At 41.3% G+C, this 20,084-nt stretch overlaps 1 protein-coding gene across 1 annotated transcript in view; it reads left to right on the forward strand.

Moving 5' to 3' along the window:
- Positions 1 to 20,084, forward strand: part of TAF4B (TATA-box binding protein associated factor 4b) — a gene marked incomplete at both ends in the record, with an annotated part of 72,293 nt that overhangs the window by 39,614 nt on the left and 12,595 nt on the right. The window contains 3 exons of the mRNA XM_082302185.1: positions 2,345 to 2,475; positions 7,796 to 7,921; positions 8,843 to 8,899. Coding sequence (XP_082158311.1) covers positions 2,345 to 2,475; positions 7,796 to 7,921; positions 8,843 to 8,899 — 314 coding nt within the window. The remainder of the gene's footprint in view (positions 1 to 2,344; positions 2,476 to 7,795; positions 7,922 to 8,842; positions 8,900 to 20,084) is intronic.

The raw sequence follows: 20,084 nt of genomic DNA on the forward strand, positions 1-20,084 counted from the left end.
CAGCTTCTAACTTCATGTATTACACTGTGTTAAACTTCCCTAACAGTTTTTGCATTCCTCAGCCTGTATATGTACTCTATTGACTAACATTAGGAAGAAGTTTCAAACTCCAATGCACGCAGAGCAGCCCTTTGTTTATGACTCCCTCCATGGAAAAAAACTTCTGTTAATTTTATACAAAAGAGATGTTGAAGCTGTTTGTCTGTACAGTGAATAGTACTGTGGAATGCCTGTGTTACAAGAAGTTTGTAGTGTAGGCATCATTTCAGCTGTTACCTTCTGAGCAAAGTAATAACTGTTGCTTAGCAATGTGGTATTATGTCAGAGCAGGGAGCGTGCATTTGTGTAGCAGCACGCTGGCTGGTCCCACCGCCTTCGACGGCAAACTCGATGCGTGTTGCTCAGCTCCTTGCTCGTGCCCTCTGCCCGGTACTTGCTGTACTGGAACACTGAGTTTTACAGCTGACCATCCAGGAAAGCCTGAATGTGCAGTCACAATCTTGTCACAGTGGCTTAACCACGTGTTCACACACAAGTGGTTCTTAGTCCAGAGTAAGCAGGTAGCTTGTGACAGGCATGTAACTTGCAAGTGCTACCTGCAACCTTGGTGCTCCTGCACCATCAGCCAGATGTGTCATCTCGAGCTGTAGAGGGCATAGTAAGTGCTGTGTTTATAGTCATGAAGGGAAAATACACGTCAGAACTGGTGCCTAGAAGATTTTCTCAAAATTCATGAGAGGATTAATCAGTCACTTGTGGGAAGTGGATATAAGGAAAAGTAAAGAGCTCTGCAAAAACAGGGAGAGTATTTCTAGAATAATTTGCTGGTTGTGGGTGTAAATACAATTTGTTGAAAGACAGAAAATAAAAGCCTGGCTGCTTCATAGCTAGAATGGTAGTTGTTCCAAATTAATAATAATAATGATAATAACAATAATTCATGTCATAAATGAGAAGTGCTTGTTTGCAAGGAAAGGATTACTGCCAGGGAGTAGAGCAATTCAGAAAGTGAACATGTCTGCTTTTGAACCGAGCCATTTTTAGATTAAGAGGGGGGGAGGTGGGGGCAGGTCTTGAGGTTTGGAGGGATTTTATTTTTATTTTGTGTTTAAGTTGGTGTTTCAGTAATCTGATAGTCTAGTGAGAAGCTGCTGAGGAAGTATTGAAAGGTGCTTGAGCAAAATGAGCTTTGCACTCAGTTAAGTTACAGGCCAATGCTTGCTGATCAAACGGGGGAATGTTTTGATTGTATCTGGGAAAACATTCTAGGTTCTCCCTGTCTTGTGAGATTGTCATTCATTTTCAGTTACTGTAGCGAAGGCAAATGAAATTGGTGATTAGTTTTTTTACAGTGTGCTGTTTATCCATTCTTAACACTTCACTTGGCAGTAAATAGTGAAATGGGTTTTGAAGGCATGCTGTATATTGCATCATAAAGTATTACAGCCGCTGTAAATGCAGCGCAGGGCAAGGAGAAGTGCTTCTGACAGGTACAACGTATGAGGCATGTGGAACTGCTGCCTGCTGTGCCTACCAGGGAAAAGTCGCTGCCGCCCAGGTGTCTGGACGGAGCTGCGTGGAGTGATCGATGGTGTCAACCACGGGAAGGCTTCTCCGTCAGCAGCCTGCAGCCATGGGAAGGTTACAGAGGTGGTGCCCAGCTCTGGGTGCAGGGCCAGCACAGCCTCGCCTGGAGCTGTCACCAGCCTCGGTCGCAGCTGCTGAAACGTGGGGAGTCAGCAGCAGCCCGAGAGAACAGGTTGAAGGTGATGGCAGGATGACCTCGGCTGGACTGGAAGCTGCGCTGTCCGCGCGGCTGCCGTGGCTTGGTCGGGTCTGTCTGCCCCGTGTCGGTCAGTCGAGGCACTTCGGAGGGGCTCGTGTGCCTCAAGTGCGCTGCAAAACCCATTCCTGCTCGTCAAATAAATGTCATGAGTTGTTAACAAGCACGGTGTCAAGCAGGGCAAAATGTAATTCTGTATTTTTTTAATTACTGGAATTAACAGAATATGGCACTAATTTCTACAGCTACCGCTTCTCCCCCTCCCTGAACATGAAGCTTGATTTGTGTTCTTATTAACTTTGTCCTATAAATGACCTTGCAAGGAGAGTGGTTCTGGAGGCTAAGTGAAACAATGTCTATATTTTCTGAAGCTCCAGGCTAAGTTTTATTAATGTAATGTCTAAGATCTTTGAAGTTGTGACTTTACCAGGAAAATCATAATCTCCAAACCTTTATTCATAATGGGTATGACTTCCAGGGGGAACAGAATACCTGCTGTGCTAATTATTTCAATTATCAGCTACTACTAAAACACGTAATGGATTTTCTCTGCTTCCACAGGTAAAAGGCATGACATTATGGAACTTAACTCTGATGTTGTGAACTTGATCTCCCACGCTACACAGGAGAGATTACGAGGGCTCCTAGAAAAACTAACTGTAATTGCTCGGCACAGAGTATCAACCCACAAGGTAAAGGAAATCATTAGCAAGTTTTGCACCAAAGTTTTCCTGCTTTGCAGCCTTGAAGGTTAACCTCTTCCAAGTGTGGGCACATCACAGGCAGCATTGGCGTTCTCAGTATCTACCAAAGGCTGGTTTTAGCTGTTTCTAGGCCAGCTAATAACTCTTCCATTTGACTTGTTGCACAGGTGCTCGTAGAGCCCAGCATAAGCCTAAATGCACGTGTTTCTACTCTTTCACAGCAGTGGTGGCTGTTACACAAAGTCTCTTACATGTAAATGTAAAGCTAACTTTGAATGCTTTTGATGGTGGGTTGATTTAGGGGCTTGTGTTTTCCTTACGCATTTACTGTTGGTGGAACGGCAGTATTGGCTCAGTAAAAAGCCTTGGGAAACCAAATTGATTATTTTACTTTTAGAAAGTGCTTCTTGTGAAGGCAGAGGCCCTTGTCATCTAAAGATATTTTTTTTGCCCCCATGATACCTCATGTTCCCTCTTCTCCATCTTGTATTAGCTTAATTCAGTATAAAGTATATTGTGTCCCAGTGAGCTATGGGAAGTGATAATTTACGGGCCAAACCAGCTCTTTCTGTTTTTCTTTTGTCATTCCATAACAAGATACTAATCCTTAATTCTTTCATTCTGAAGCTGTTTTAGAAAAAATAAAAGAAGTCAGAGGCAAATGTATTTGTAAACTCTTAGGTTCGTGTTTGTTCAGGTTGGAGTTTTTTTACAAGAACTTGACGCTTAATGAAATTTAACAAGAGCAACCGATGGAATAGGAGTTATTTCTGTACTGAACACTTTTTATAGGCTTTTCAGTACTGGAGCAGCAACAGTAAAGAGCTATTTGGAAGCTTCTAAGTATTTACAGTGTTGTCTGGAGCAGTTGGAGTATTCTGTTCCTTGCCAGAAGAGGATGTGATAGAAAAGAAAATGAATATAGGAAAAGTACAGTTTTTTATGAAAAGACTTTAGAAAACTGCCCATGCTGTATGTTGTTTCTCCAAATTTGGAGGTACAATTGAGCTTGTGAGCAAAAGTGAGGAGGAAGCTGAAGTCCTGAGTAACCAGTAGGACTTAGTGTCTTGCAGACATCGAGAACAGAAGGAAATGTTTTTGGGCAGTAGGCTGGATAGGACTGGTTTCTTTCTCATTGAACTAAAGCAATAGAAAAACAGATAGGTTTTTGTCTGATTGAATTGCCGGAAGCAATGATAAGATTATAAGATTGCAATAAGCTGGCTTTCTTTTCCTCTTTTCTCAAAAGCAAAACAAACAAAAAAAAGCAAAAGTAACTGGCACAGTAATCTTAGAGGCACAGATCCCCTCTTTTGTTAGGAAGATGGTATTACGCGGCAGAGGAGTGTCCTACAGGATTACCTTTGTGAGTAATGTTATTGTGAGAGATGCTGACAGGCTTTGAGAAATCTTAAGTTCAAGAAGAGAACACTGCAGGGTGTTGGAGTCCCGTTATGTATTAATGTAGGTATTTATACAGCCCTGTATTCCATCTCCCCCAGTGCTTACCTCCTGTTCCCTTTTCTCTCATGGCTAGTGATGGGTACCCTTGTGCCATGTGGGCTGCTTGTATGTCAGATAAATTCCCAGAGCCTTTCCAGGAGGGTCGGGTGGTTGCTCCATAAGACTTTGTATTGACCTATCTTCATTACAAAAAGACAGTAACAGGGATAGGTGAGGTAAAACCAAGGTAGCTCTTGTTAGGGTAGGAGTTGGCATAGAAAGGCCAGTAATTCATGGGATCATACTCAGGAAACTCTTCTTCCCAATTTGCTCAGCTCATGCCTGGAAGCTTTCATCTGACAGACCGCCCTTCAGAGAGAGTGAATTGGCAGGGCAAAAGCTTCATGCCATGCCATCATGTAGGCTTGTCACCTTTTGTACTTTTTTTGCTAAATTTAAGAAAAAACAATATAATTGGAAGTCACTAACTTAATAGGGATAAAACTGTGATGGTGGTCTCTTTATAGGAAGTAGGAATAGCCTTTCAGATGGTTGTGAGCTGCTCTCTGTGATGCAGCTCTTGTTGCAGTGCTCGTATTAGAGCCTTTGTAAGACCGTAAAGGGAAAGGGTTTTTATGTGGGTTCATCCCAGCGTGAAACAGCTGCCATGCTCCTGTGGCTGGAGCGCCTGAGCTCATGGCTCCAAGAGGCATGGTGTGGTGCTGGGCAAAAACAACACTCCATGAAAACATTTCCCCCTCATGCAGTAGCACTGAAATGCCACAACACTAAACTGCATTGTCTGTAGGGCCATAGGATGTGGGTGATAATGCTTCATCATGGCAGCACCGGCTACGAGTCATGAACAGGGGTACAGTGTAATGTTTCCTGTGTCAGCAATTCCCTGCTGAATGACCACAGAGAAGTTTATGGAGTAGGACAAAATATAACTGCAGGGGTTCTTCTTTTAAAACTCCTGAAATAAGCTGTCTTAAAACAGGTGATGAGCTGAAATACTGTTATGGATGCACCTATTTCTTGTCCCATATAAGGTCATGGTAGTGCACTGGGGAGCTTCTGGTTGAGAGACTTACATTGCTGAGTGGTATAGAGTCATGGATTTGTCTTAAAATGTGTAAATATCTGGGTATTCCAAAGTGAAACAGTTCTAAACTTTGGAAAATATAATCTTCTGGTACTACAGCTTTCTTCTTTGTCCTGTTAAAAGGATTGTGGCATGGTGGTGAATTATTATGAGCTGGTGCTTCAAAACAAGTTTGCGGGAACTCATGCCTTCTGATCAATGAATCAATATGATTACGCAGAAGCATCTTATTGTTTAAAATACACTGCACTCACACATCTCACAGCTTTGACATAATACCCTGCTTGTACACTTCGCTTACTTATACATTCTACCTACTTGTATGTACTTACACAGTTCACTTACTTATACATTTTATAACTTACAACTTCCACATCTTACACCTTTTACAACTTCTACATAACACAGTACTTATACAGTTCACTTGCTTATCTTATACTACTTATGCATGTTACTCTACTTGTACATTTTACAACTTATCCATAATACAGTACATATACATTTTCCAACTGCTGTGCATGAGATCTCACATTGCTTGATTGGTTTCTCTCTTCTGTCCATGAGCTCTGCATGCACTTTTCTGATAACATGATCGGTTTTAATCTAGCACAGCACAGTCCTTTTTTATCTATTCCTTGCTGTCTTGGTATTTAGTTTTTTAGCTTCTTTTTTCCCAGTTCAGCACAGTTTACCTTTCAGTCCTTGATGAATTCCTAAGGGCTCTAACAGGTGGGGCTCCTGATCCAGGCAAGCAGCATGGAGATGATGACAGCAACAAAACCCATCCAGTGATCAGCAGCCAAGTTAGTCCAGGAAATCCAAACAACAAGACAGCAAAAGACAGGGAGCTGATATAAATCTATCCCACCTCTCCCCTCGAGCTTTCAGACTGGAGCTTAAAAACCCTCTTGGGGCTGATGTGCTGCAGCTGAAGGTGGAAAGGCCAGGTGAAGCCGGTGAGGGTAATTCCAGCCTGGTCCCACTCTGAGGGCTCTGGTAAAAATAACTAAAAATGGTTTGGCTGGGGCACACTATCAAGGTTCAAATACTTTACAACACAAGTTGTACTGATGTACTGAGAATGACTCAAGAATAGCATATGCTTTGTGGGGAGCGGTTTAAAAAAGCTTGAGCAGTGATAGAAGAGGGGGGAAAAGGTTTGTTGGACTTCTTTGCAGAGCCACAGACGCTGCTTGGGAAAATCTCTGGTTGCAGCATATGGTGTGTTTGGGCCACAGTTGGTAATACATGACGATGAGGTGGCTGATTGAAAAGGACCAAGCATAATACCAGAAAAGAGATTGATTTCATGCTCTGACTCAGTTGTGAAAATTCAGAGACAACAGTGCCCCACAATAAAACTTCTACTTTCCTTCCATCTTTTCATAGTGCACAACTCGGTGCACGAAGAAGAGTCTGAGTATAGTATCCTTGAAAACTAAGAACTGAGCAACTGAAGTCACTGATAGTCCATACATTTAACATAGAACCTTGCCTAAAATACAGCTGTAAAATATCCTGTGCTTACTTCAGAATAGTTGTGCGTCAGAGCTGTTTCATTGCAGTGTGAGATTGGGGTAGGGTAGAACGAAGAGTTGCTGAAAGTACATAGTGTGTTTGGCTGATTTAAAAGCCCCAGGATAGATTTCTCAGGAAAAAAAAAAGAGTCCACAAAGTAGCAGAGAAAGAAGACAACTGTAGGATGTGCACTAAAATATGGTACAAACAGGTGGCACAGACATGCCTCATCTAGAATGGGCTCCTTGTCTTGTGTTGCCTAAATGCCCTCTGGCCAATACATGGCTCAAGAAGCCTGTCTTTGGAAGAGCAGAGTAGTAAAACCAAGTTTTTCATTGCCAGTTGACCACCTTTTGGATCTTTCCTTTTACTGCCTTTCTGAGCTAAAGTAAATGTCAACTCAGGCTTTCCAGTGGGGGCAAAAATAGAACGTAAAATAAACTACTGATTGTTGTTCTTTAGACCAAAAGGACCTCAGTCTTGTTTCAATGCCTGTGTGTCCAGAGATTGTTGGAATTGATCGTTAGTATTCCCTGGCCCAGCTTTGTACAGGTGGCTGGACCAGATGACTTCCCCAGGTTACCTTTCAACTTTTCTGTGACTTGAAAGCATTCACTGAGGCAAAGATACGTGTTCTTAAAGCTATAATAAACTGTGTATAATATATTTCACCTTCTTCACCCCTAAGATTCATTATAACTGGTTCTAAACCACCCCTCCAATACATAAAACTTCTTTTTGGAAATACCAGGTGATGCTTGTTTCAACTGATGCATTAAATGGCCAAAACTAGAGCACAAAACACTAAAACTTAAAATGTCAAATTCTACTTTTCTTTTTCTCTTCAAAGGAGAAAAGATATTATGCCCTGCTGCTTTACAATTCTTTTTTTTTTTTCTTCCCCCACCATGTTTACTGGATATGAGGTTGCTGGTTTAAAACAAAATTTCAGTCTTTAGTCTAAGGTTAGGGAAGACTTCTGTTATTGTAGTCAGTATAGACTGGATGTTGTTAATGTCATTTGTTCAATAACTTCTTACTAGTCACAGACACATGAAAACACGCTTCAGTGGAGAGGAGATGACTAAATGACTACCTACCACCTGAAGTCTTTCTAAAACAGCCTACACTTTTCAGCTTAGAAAAATAGTGTTGTTCTTTTCAGATTGTTCCCATTAGGTTTATTAGCTCTAGTGGTAGATATAAAAGCCTGGTTGTCTATAACAAACTTTTTTTTCCCAGGGGAGTGATACGTACATTGTATGTAGTGACACCAGAGCACAACTGAAATTTCTTGAGAAGCTTGATCACCTAGAAAAGCAGAGAAAAGATGAAGAGGAACGTGAAATGTTTCTTCGAGCAGCCAAGGTAAGACTCTGGCTTTCCAAGGAAGTAGTCATGTCCCCTAGATTGGTGAACATCTTCAGGTTTCTCCTTCTGCTTTCAATATAGTAACCATTAACCTTGTCACTGAAAATCTGTAATGTTTAGGACAATTGAGGCTATACAGAAAAGGATTTAACCTATTTACGTTTTAAAACAAGTCCACAAGAGTTCTTTGAAATGTGTGGTGGGGTGAACTCCCGAAGTAAAAAGCTACAGATGTCCTTCCTGGATCTCTTTTTGCCTCTGAAACAGAGGCCTGGTGAAATCCACCACCCTTGCAGGTGAATCTGTTTCCTGTAGTTGAGTTCAGAAGGCTAGCCTTGGAACTGGTACCACAGCATCCATGAACCCCTGATGGAGCTGTTGCTAGTACAGAATAAGTTTCTTCTCTCTTCCCTCACCTCAAGAAGAAGAGAAAAAAATGACAGTTGATGTTGCTTCATCAGCTGAGACTTGACCATCTTCTGTTTATTCTTTTCTTTTGTTTTTGTTTTAAGCCAAATTCTGGAGCCACCTGGGTAGAAGCCTAATCTAGAGTTGAAAGAGCTGTGTTGTGCTTGCATGAATACAACTCCCTTTCTTTCCTATACTTCCTGTCCTTTCTAAGTGCCTGCTGCTGACATGAACAACATCATGCCTAGACTGGACCTGACTGACAGTGTTAGCATCATTTTCAGCTTAATCTTGCCTCAGGCTAGAGCAGAGGCAGCCGGCCCAGATGAGGAGGGGTGTGCACGTATGTGCATGGAGGGGGATGGAAGCCAGTCTGGATTGAGGCATACACCCCTGGAGCTAAATCTTTCAATCACCAGAGAAAACTGTCATTTATTAAATATTTAACAGCTAGGATGGTGTTTGGATGCCAGTAATTTCTATTCAATCTTTTTCCTCTTCCTTTGGTAGAGCCGTTTCAATAAAGAAGATCCAGAGCAACTGCGGTTAAAGCAGAAAGCGAAAGAGGTAGGACTTCCCAGTTACCATGCTTGCCTTTGTGTGTTGAGAGAAGGTTGGCAGCCCTGTCCTGGCAATTAGGTCAGGGTTTATTTTGCTGCTGCATACCATTTGCAGAGGCCTTGGGGAAGGACAGGAACTGCCACAGGCAAGGGCAGTGCTTCAAATGAGGTCAATGAATTATGAGCTCTCTTTTTTTAACATTTTATTTTTGCAGTTTCAATCCTGTCTAGAAACAGTCCTTTGTAAACTGCAGCAGTACACTTGGTAGGAATATAATGTGGGATTAGAAAAAAAAAAAAAGAAAGAAACTTTGAGATTTAGCATCTGGGACTGTACAATAGGCTACATTTTTCCAGGGTAATTGTTCGTTTTGTAAATCTGATACTGCTTATAATTCTTTGGCTGGGAGGCGGTACTGGGATTTAGTTTTAAATGGAAAATGCCTCTGGCTTTTAATTTTCTGGGCCCAGCAGTTTTCTGTTCTGGAATGGAGCCCTTGTTTCACACAGTTCATGTTTAGCTGCAGGGGTTTTAGTTTATAGCTTAGACTGGTTAAGCTTTTACTCCCAGAGGCCTCTGCATAGCAACTGTAGAAATCAACAAATAAGTTCATTTATGTCTGCAGCCTCCTCTCAGTAGCTGACTTTTTACATTTCCCAATATCCATTTCCTGACTTTTCTAGCCTGAGAGAAAAAAGCTCCACTAATTGGAGCTTATTTTAATTGAGCCTTAATATTGGATCTCACTGGAGTTGCCCCCAGAGCTACTGGGAACAGAATGAAATGAAAGTACCTAAGGTTGAAGATGTGTGTGCGTGTGTATGTGTGTGTGAAATTTTTCACTTGACCTACAGATTCTTTTCCCTGCTGAATAAATCATCAAGCCTGTTCACATTTCTGATTAAGGATCTGACAGCAGACGATAATAAAGACAATTGAGGTGTGAGACGTGTGATACAGAGCTGAAGAAATTGGTTTCTATAGTTACTTGACTGATTTCATGCAATTTTTAAGGATCTTTGTGCTAAATGAGAGTGATTTTCTGAGCAACCTTTTTCCTTAACTGTGCCTCTTGAACTATGAAATTTGTTGTTGCTTAACATTGCTGCACTTGGCTCCTAGGTGCCAGCAGCAGCAGCAGCAGGTTATTTATGAATGCTTTAAAGGCCCTTTTTGTTTGGATTAATGTAGGGGCCCAGGCAAAACAAATGGAAATCCAGTAAAATAGCATTCGAATCAATGCTCTGGATCTGTACCATAGTAGAGGAAATTTGTAAAATGAGAGAGAAGAAACTTGCTTCACTATCTATCTTTTAATTCTTTGTTTCTGCTTACAACTCTTTCTTCATTCCTACAATCTGTGAGTACAAAGTTGCCCTAAAGCCCTTCCCAGTTTGCCTGTAGTGCCACCAGGATCAACAGTCAGTGGGTGATGCTAATCTGTCTTGTTTTGTAGGTGACTTTACCTCTGCATCATCTGATTGTTTCTAAATGTACTTTCTTTTAATAAAGACTGCAGAGTAATTCATTTATGCAGCTTCTTTACTCTTGTTTTCTGAACAATAATGGTAAGATCATGAAAAATATTCTGTGGTTTGCATATTTAGAACACAAAGATGGTTGGGTTAGATTCACTGATACTGTTCATGAGATGTCTTATAAAAAGTGGCATAGTGGTGTACAAAAAAAGGAGCCAACAGAGCAGAGAAGGCATCTAAGTGTAGTGCTTGGTGTTCTGATATGTCTTGAGTTCCCCTCCTTCAGTGCATCTCACCTTGTGTCACACTAACACAACCTGCATCACTCTTTGTCCTGCACGTTTCTCCATGCTGTGCTGCTCCCAGAGGGACAGTCTCCAACTGCTCCACCAAAAGAAGAGGAGGCAGATGTGCCTCTTGGGGCAACACAGATATTTGTGTTGGTATTCACTTGCCCTCTGTCCTGCTGCTTTGTTCGCTAGAGAATAAGGCAGCCAGAAGCTTCTCCAAGCTTCTCATGGAGAGTGAGGACACCCACCTTCTGTGCCAGTGGTGCTTTTTCATTTGAGACCATCTCAAGATTGAGTGGAAATGAGAGCAAGTGCAGCTGGAAAAATGTAGCGCTTTATTGACAGTTTGGAGAAAAAATGGTCTGCACACATTTGCACTGAAAAAATGCAAGCATGAATAGGACTGGAATAAGAGCAAAATAAAAATCAACAAATATCCCAAGACTAGAACTTGTAACCCAGAAGCATAGTGTACACTGGGATGAAGGCTTGAAATGGCTTGTTTATCTGTCTTACCATGTTGTGGTTTTAGTCTGCTCCTAAGGAACCAAACTTGGAAACTTTGATACCTCTGTCAGCTGGAATCAGATCCTTTCCAGGTCACTCCAGTCGAGTATCTGCCAGAAATCCTGGTCTGATTGTCTGCTTATAGTTCTTTAAGAATGAATATGGACCTGCCTTCCTCAAAGCTGTCTTTTCTATGTTGATGGTGACGCCCTGGGAGAAGGGAGAGGGTGTGGGGTAATGGCACTGTAGCATGTTCTAAAGCAAAGTTTCCTAAAACGCAGGGTGTACATCCTGATAATGAATACTTATAAATCCAGGATGTGCTGTCATCCAGTAGCTGGAAGCAACATTTTAACATTGCTGGAAGTACATCCAGAGACTCTGCAGTGGATTCTTTCATCCAAAAGGCTATACATAATTGCTGTGACCTTTTCATCCCTTTTTGCATGACCTATTGCCTCAAACTTCCCCTATGCTAAGTCGTTTACTTTCCTGTATTCTTAGCCTATGTAGCTTGCCATGAATTAAGTCTGTATTTACTTCCCTCCTTCACCTGTTTCAGCAGATTTTAATGCCCATGGAAAGTGCACATTCCTTCTGAGACAGCTGCAAGGCTTGCCCCAAGCTGCTGCTTTGTGCACTCAAGAATTTTGTCCTTGCTCTTCTCATGGACCAGCTCTTTGTGCAGTGGTTCCTGCAGTCTGGGCAAATTACCCCTGTTTTTCATTCTGCCTTATCTGCCTCTTCAAACTGAGAGGATAGAGTCCTCTCATTGTCCCTGATGTTTGCACTATTAAACCATACCTCTTTTTAGGTGGTTTCTGCTATTTCCTGTTCTACTTGCTACAATGCTTCCAGTTACAAAGAAAACGTTCAGTCAGTGTGATTCTTGTTGCTGTATCTGTGCCTTCATCCCCTTTTCTGAAATGAGCTTTCCTAAACTGAGTAGGTGTAGGATACTGTCAAATGTGCAAGCCAGCCATATGAACAGTGCGTCCCAGAAGACCTGTAAAAGTGTCAGTATTAAGCAGTGTGTACTATAATTCTAAATATAGGCTCTGATCCTTAGAATCATTTAGGTTGGAAAAGACCTCTAAGATCATCGAGTCCAGCTGTTAACCCAGCACTGCCAAGTCTTGGACCATCACTAAACCTTGTCCCTAAGTGCCACATCTAAACGTTTTTTAAATATCTCCAAGGATGGTGACTCAGCTACTTCCTAGGGCAGCCTGTTCAAATCCTTGACAGCCCTTTTGGTGAAGGAATTTTTCCTAATTTTTTTGTACTTCTGCCCATCCTCTTCAAAAGTGAGTGTGCTTTTGTAGTATGGCTTCAGGAAGCTTAAGGCTGAGCCTGGGCAAACCTTTCAGAATGTATCTGGGCAGGATTGCTGCTTGGGGTTGAGCAGGTGAGCAGGTATTTTACGGAGAGCATCTTTGCTTATTTCCATAGTAGCCACCTTTATCCCTGCTCTTACCTTGTGTCACCTGTGAGTGGATAAAGGGGAGCAGCTGCATCTTGAGTTAGGGGAAGGAGTGTGTGGCACAAGCACCTGATGGACAGCAGATCTGCCTGCCCCATTCCTTGCTCTCAGCAGCTCTGTTCACTTGTGACTGCACACATCTTCCCACTCCCTTGTTCCAGCCTGCTTGACGCACTCGTGCATTTTTTTGACACAGATGCAAGACGGCGGTAGATGAGATGCTGAGAAATTCAATACCTTTAGTATCAACTGACTGGGAGGAAAATAGCAAACCCTATGGTTTTTGTAGAGATAAAACAAACCCTATTGAAAACATCAAACAAAGAGCCAGCATGATTCCAGTGCGTTCTGGGTTTTACATAGTAATGACTGAAATTTTAGTTGTTCTGTAGTATCTTTTCAACAGTTATCATCTTTCCCTGTTTCATATAACCTCCTAACTCCCGTATTTCCTCGCACATCTCAGGTAACAAGTCACTGTAACCTGATTCTTCACTGCTTGCCCTACTGCCTCCAACTCACATTTTCAAGCTATTTGTTTTCTTGTTCCTCTTAATGCTGCTTCTCTAGGTAGTCTTCTGGACCCAGTAGTTCAAATTATTTAAGACCACTCTTGTGGCAGGGCAGAAGTTAATCAGAATCTCTCAAAAAAGCAAGCACAGGATGCTGCAATCAAAACAAGATCTCATTGTGATCAGTTGCCTTTTTTTATGAGCCTTCAGTGACATCCTAAGAGCTTCTGCTTAATTGCCTGATATATATTATCTTTATTGTTCTGTAGTGTTTCTTACCTGCTTCTGCATGTTTTGAGGAACAAAAAAACCCCCCATGATTATCAAAGAGACATAAATTTTGTTAGCTGCAATGTAGCCTTGCAGATTAATCAGAGATTTGGTGTGTTACAAGTCTTGAAGAAAGTCAGGAATGGAAATTCCACAAAGTGTTATATTATTGGGTGAGCTAAAAAGCGAACCAAATGCCTCTTTGTGACACTCATGTTGGTGTTCTGAAAGAATGTAAGAAAAGAGCAGCTGAGACACTGCATTGAATATCCTAAAACCATCTGGCTGAAAGATGATAACAACTACCTTTAGTGAAAAACATCCCCCCCCACAAAACTCCATTAACTCTGTTCCTGCATTTACAAATAGCCTTTTCTCAGTTTATCTGAGAGACAGAGAATGGACATAGAACCAGTTGTAAGTATGGCCCTAGATTAGAAACTTGCTAACGGAGGAAATTTTAGGGCTGAAAGTACAAAAAGAAAATGATAGTGAAGATCTGGAGAGTTCTCTGCCAAGAAGTGTTGGGTGGACTGCATGATGGGATGGAGAAACCTGCCTGCTGATGGTCATTGAACAGTCTTCTCCCAAGTGATAGCATCCGAGACAAAACCTCATTGTGGATAAGGATAACAAAATTATTAAGGTTATTGTGGATAAGGATAACAAAATATTATTGTGGAATAGGTTGCCTTGGAGTGTGGTGCTGTAGCCTATTTCTTGTCCTTGCAGCAAAATTAGCCTAGGCAGTGTCTGAAAGCACATGGAGAGCTTGATGCCAGACACCCAAGAACTGCCCTGGGCCTCCAAGTAAGGCAAGATGATGGAACTGCACAGGGGAACGCATGCTCCAAGTGTCCTAGAAAACACAGAAATGTATCAATAATGTTAAACAAAAAAGAAAAATGGTAAAAGGCAATACACACTCCAACACATGGGAAATGCTTAGCAAGAGTGGGCAAAATAAGGAGTCAGGAAGTCACGGTGCCCTGGATTTTTTCCTTGTGTGGAGTTAATTATACATTAGGAAATGTCAAATATCAACTGAAGGATTTTTTTCCCCTCTTCCTATGGGTAGATTACTTTGTGGCTATCCTGGAAAAATGTTCTGTTGTTCTCCGAAGCATTTTATTGCACCCTTTTGGACAGACAAAGCACCTGGTCTTGGGGGACACAGCCCCTGTAGGGCCTGTTCTGCCACTGAAGCAGGTCTGGTGAATATTAACCTGAAAGAAATCTACAGTATTACACACAGCTCCATTATAAGTCAGGACTGCCTTTCCAACCAGTGCATGCTATTCTGCCTTTCTGCTGTTAAATCTAAATTACAACAGAGGGAAAAGTCAGTGGAAACTAATTGTATGGCTAATTAAAACAGTTTGAAAGGAAGCAATTGCAAGAAGAGAAATTGCATTATAGGCAAGAGGAGACTATGGTAAATGTTTAAATATGCAGCCTCCAAGTGTCAGTTTTCCTCAGAGAATGTCCCCCATATGAGAAGTCTGCTATTCAGCTGCATTCAACCTGTAGGGCAGAAAATTTTGTATAGGAAAGGTAAAGGCTGGAGGCAGTAATGCTCATTGAGCTTTATGACAACCAGTGTGAGAGGCTTGGGATTGAAAGCAGATTTTTAAGGTTTAATTTTCATTTTCTTCTCAAGTTCCTTAAAATGCTTAAAGGGAGTGTGAAAAAAATTGCAGTTCTTTCTTCCAAAGACAATGAAGGGAGAAGTGACTGAGAGCAGTAGACAACTTTCAAAGTACTAAACAGAGGACACAATGAAACCCAGTGAAACCTCACTTGAAAAAGCTGGTCAGAAAACAAGAAAGAAAAAAGAGAAAAGTCATTTCGGTGGGATAAGTGGCCCCACTAAAAAGGTACCTCAGTACTTAGTTCTTTAAAAATACACAGTAAAGGGAAATAAAAGCCTCAGATAGGTCTTGGGGGTTTTTTTTCACAGATGCAAGCTAGAAAAAGGTAGACATTGAAATTTGGTCACAGTTTCTTTGACTTACTTTGAATTTTACTATTTGTTAATTTATTGTTTAGTTTCTTTATTGTGGAAGCTGATAGAATTGGGAGCTTCTGCCTCTTTTGTATGCCTATATTCCTTTCTTTTTTTTTCCCCCGCAAGTCTTATACAAATTCTTGTTCATCTACTTTAGTGCTTTTATTACTCCTGATGTACTTATTGCTGGATAGCACACATAACCCTTAGGCATACATTAAGTTGTCTTCAGCCTTCCCTGGTTTCCTTTCCTGCCAGTTCTTCTGTTAGTTTAAATATTTATTTAATCTGTCCTATACTCTTATCTGCCTGCAATGTCATATGTAGAGACATCCTCACTTCTTACTTAATATTGAACTCAGTATATATAGAGAGTACATATACTTTTAAATCTTTCCCTTGTATTAATTATAACCAAGTCCAGGATTGTGGTGTTTAGCCACATCTGTCTTGCCAGCATTTCTTCTGAGCTCATTTACATCCATGGGGCTGTATTTATTTGTTATTGCATTGCCAAGACAATTTCTAGGTTTTTTTTCCCTAAGCATAAGTTCCTAGCATTCAAATGAAGAGAGATTTCTTTTCCCTACTACTCAGATTTGTTTCATAGTACTTTAGTATATTGAAGTATATTTTATATTTAGTATATTGAAGTATACTTTAGTATATTGAAGTGCCTGCAGAACAGACAGTGGTATGAATTTCTTGTGGCATGTCATCTGCTGGACAAGGGCCACCTGTCTGGCTTTTCTTTAACCTCAGTCCCGTTACTGCTCTGTGAGCCCTGGCTAAGGCAGGTGATCTCATCTCTACCTGTAGAAAAACCTTCCCTGGTAAAACATTTTTTTGAGGAGTAAATGTCTTTAAGTAAATGTTGCATGTACTTTGTCTTCTATGAAAGTTTATACCAAATACCTGAATCCTGTGCTGGGTACTTTGTGAGAAGACACAAAGGCTTTCATTTACACCTTTTCCAAAGTGAACTGGTATTCAACTGGGTAACACTCTTTTTCCCTCAGCTTTGATAATACAGCCACCCTTTGCTGTACACATCATGGATTAGCTGCTGTGAATTAGTTGACTTTATTTATAGCAGTGTATACTTGTCATCAGTTGTGTTTAAGGGACTCTTCTTCCTTAGGGAAAACCTCGAGATTTGCATAACTTGCATTATTGAGGCTCTGATAAGGCAGGCAACCACATTATCATGTACTGTGTAACCAAAAGAGTTTAAAACCAATCTGCAGTATTGCTTTAAGTAAAAGTGTCAGCATCTCATAGCTGAAGCATTTCTTGTCTTCTTATACAACTTGAAATCTATTTTTTAATATTAAAGTGCCTCAAAAATGTCGCTGGTGTAACAGTAAAAATAGATTTTGAGTATTTTCTGAAATGTGGGGTATGAGACGTGAGAGAATTTCTGTGAGCAGGAAAAGAAATATTTTTCTCAGAGGATTGAGTGAAGAACAGAGAGGTCAATTTTGAAACCTTTCATTTTGTGTGATTACAGCCATGCTGCAAATGCCATTTCACTATAAGGAAGGACTTTAAAACATACCCTATTTCCTGATTTCTGCTGCAGGTCAGATTAACTAAAATGGTTATTGTGTCACCCTAGAGATTCTTGCTTGCTGCAAGACCAGACTTTAAACCCTATTTTTATTATTAAAAAGGCCAGCAGCAACAAAGACTATTTTACAAGTTCTGAGACGTTTTCGTAGCAATTTGATCTTTATACACAGGGTTTTAGAACTCCTTGTACTGCAATTCTTAGCATATGTGAAAATTGGATGGGGGGGGAAAGAAGCATGAACATTCATTTGCCACTTGCCTGGAAGCCATCCCCTCTTAATGCCCTTCTTGGGGAACAAATTTTGAATGGAGCATGTGTTGGGTTCTTGTGTTGTGATGGAACAGCAGCATCTTTCAGCAGATGAAGTAAGTCAGGTTGAGGGGCAGCCTGCTAGTTTGGGGGTCTGACATATGGTGCAGCTTCCCCCTGCTCCTCTGGAATTGCCATCACACACTTCTGTCTTCAAGGAAAAAGATTCATCTGTTGTCAAGATAAGTTTGATGGTATGATTTCACCTGGGTGTGACAGTTTCTCTTTGTATCCTATTGTACTCAGACATCCATGTTACTAAAACTGACCTCTGGAAGGGAAACTCTGCAGCGTCTCTGTGTTATATTTTAATAAAGTGTATATACTACTTTTACTGTCCCTTGCTGCAGTGATCTTTCTTCCCTAACTTACATGCTACAAAACTAACTGTTAAAGAAAGATTTGACTCCACATAGTCACCTCTTGCTCTGCCCTAATCTCGTTTAGGAAAATCTGGCAGTAGTTAGCTAGCCAGTATCCTCGGGTATCCCTTGACATTATCTGCCTGTCTTCTCTTTATCCTGTGCTTTTAACTGCTCACACAATGTTTAGACATTTAATCTGCAATTTTTAATGGAACAAAACTTGATGAAAAGATGATTTTTCTGGCTTCAGCAGGGTAATTTGGATGCCTGCCCATATCGCTTAATGGGGATCTGTTGAGTCCATTATAGAAATTGAATGTTTAAATTCATTTGTCTTAATTATGTTCTCAGAAAAATCCCCGAGATGTGTAGAATGCAACAAGACTATGATTTTTTTTTTCTTTTGCTCCAAACCCCTGGTGAGATTCTGAATGATCTGAAAAATCCTTTGACTAGCTAGGAGGTTGAAAATGTATTGGAGAGAGCAGATGTTGGTAATGACGTGTGATTCCGGCATTGTCTTGGGAACTGCTTGGTCAAAGATGCATCAATTCTGCTTCTGGAAAGCACATCTTTTTCATACAGTGCCCCAAGTGTCATCCTCTCCTTTGTTATTGGTAGGCTCTCTGCCAGCACTGCCCTCCAGCAGCAGTGCTCCCTCCTGCAGGGTGTCTGTGCCAGCAGCACGCTTGGTCCGCTTGAATTCCTTGGGGTAGATGGTGATGGTGCCAAGGCACTGCCCAGTCCTCAACCAGAGCAGCACCCTGGTGCTCCACCAGGAGAGCCTCAACCCGCCCAGTCCCCTCCAGCCCATGCTGATGCCAACCCCAAGCCCTCCTGGTGTGTAATTCATAGCTGTGTCCTCCCACTTGACCATGGCCGCCCATCAACAGCAGCTGTAAAAAGGAGAGAGGGGCTTATTTCAGTGCTGCTTCAAGCCAGAGGTGTTCAGCAGCCACATCTTTTTGGCAAGTCTAACTGCAGTGAAGCTGGTTGCTGTGTGTTTTGTAGGGCGTTATTTTTGAGAGAGGAGGGGGATGTGTTTCTAGGGATTCCCAGGGATGGAAGCACAAGGCTAGACTAATAAAGGCTTCTGTTTTGTTTTGCTTTGTCTTAAGTTTAATAGTTTTAAAAGTCCTTTTACTTTAAGTGTAATGGTTCTGAAATTAAAGAAAATCATCTTTCCCCTTCTGGTTTTCTTTTTCACTGGAGCCTTTAGGAATTTAATCTTTCCCCAGAGCGGTGCTGTGTGCATGGCATGTTGCAATGCCCCTTCTCATGGCAGGAAGACTCTGGTGTACATGTGACCATCGTGATGGCTGAACTACACTGCTGGCAGGAAGGAGTACTTCACTTCTGCAGGGATGCTCCATGGCTGCCTGTAGGGAGGGGTGGCTCCAGGTGTTGGAGGCCTGGGCAGCTGAGGCTGGAAGTCAGCACCTGCCTCTGCCAAAAAATCTCAGCATTTTATTGCTGAGATTTAATGCTTATTCTGAGCATTTTATTGCTCCTGCTTAAGTAGTTTCTAAGCCTCAATCTTTCATAGTTTGTGAAGTTTCAAGTTATTTTTTTGATTAAGTTTCACTCTCCCCCGTCTCTGACTGGCTGCAGTGTGTTCCTGAATATAAAGATAATTTTTCAAGACTGAGATTAGAGGAAAGTGTATCTTGAACATTTTATGCAAGTAGGCTGGCTGGAGTTAACCTCAGACAATTGCAAAATACTAATAGTTTGAAAGTTTATAGTCTGTAAAGTATTCTTGAAAGCAGTACTGTACACTTGGAAAAAAACAAGCTGAGTGAATTGAGTGAATTTTGATAAATAAGGTTTTAAGTGTTTATACTGCACACAAAAGCAAGCACAGTGTGTGTGGTAAGTGAATGATGGTATCTGGCATCGAAGAAGTACTACTGTGTTTCTACAACAAAAGCCTACATAGGGTGATCAAAGCTGACTTGCAAATAGTATTGTTTTTCAAACTGAAACATTTGTCTCAGCCTTAAAAAAAAAAGAAAAACAAAACCCAACAACCCCCCCCCAAAAGCTCTGTTCTCCACATATTTGTTAAAATCTTGCTTTCCCTGAATGCTGCTGAAAAACTTTAAGCATGTGAATAGTTTGAGTCTTCCAGGGAACATTGTCCTTTTAGGAATCTTGCCCTGAAATGCTAGTTTTTTAAATAGCCTAGTCGCTGCAGTACTTGATATGAAGCTGCCACCATCACTAAAGTCTATCTATATGAAGTAAAATAAGGCTTGTAGCAACACCCACCCAGAAACCACCCAGCCAAAAGCTCTCTTCCCCAAAACACTCCCTGTGAACCCCAAAGTATTTCTTTGTTGTGGATTCATCTTTATGTAAGTGGTAGCAAGTGGGGGACTTACACCATGTGGGTG

The sequence above is a fragment of the Coloeus monedula genome (assembly GCF_965178545.1).
Source record: "Coloeus monedula genome assembly, chromosome: 1".
NCBI classification, from domain to species: Eukaryota; Metazoa; Chordata; class Aves; order Passeriformes; family Corvidae; genus Coloeus; species Coloeus monedula.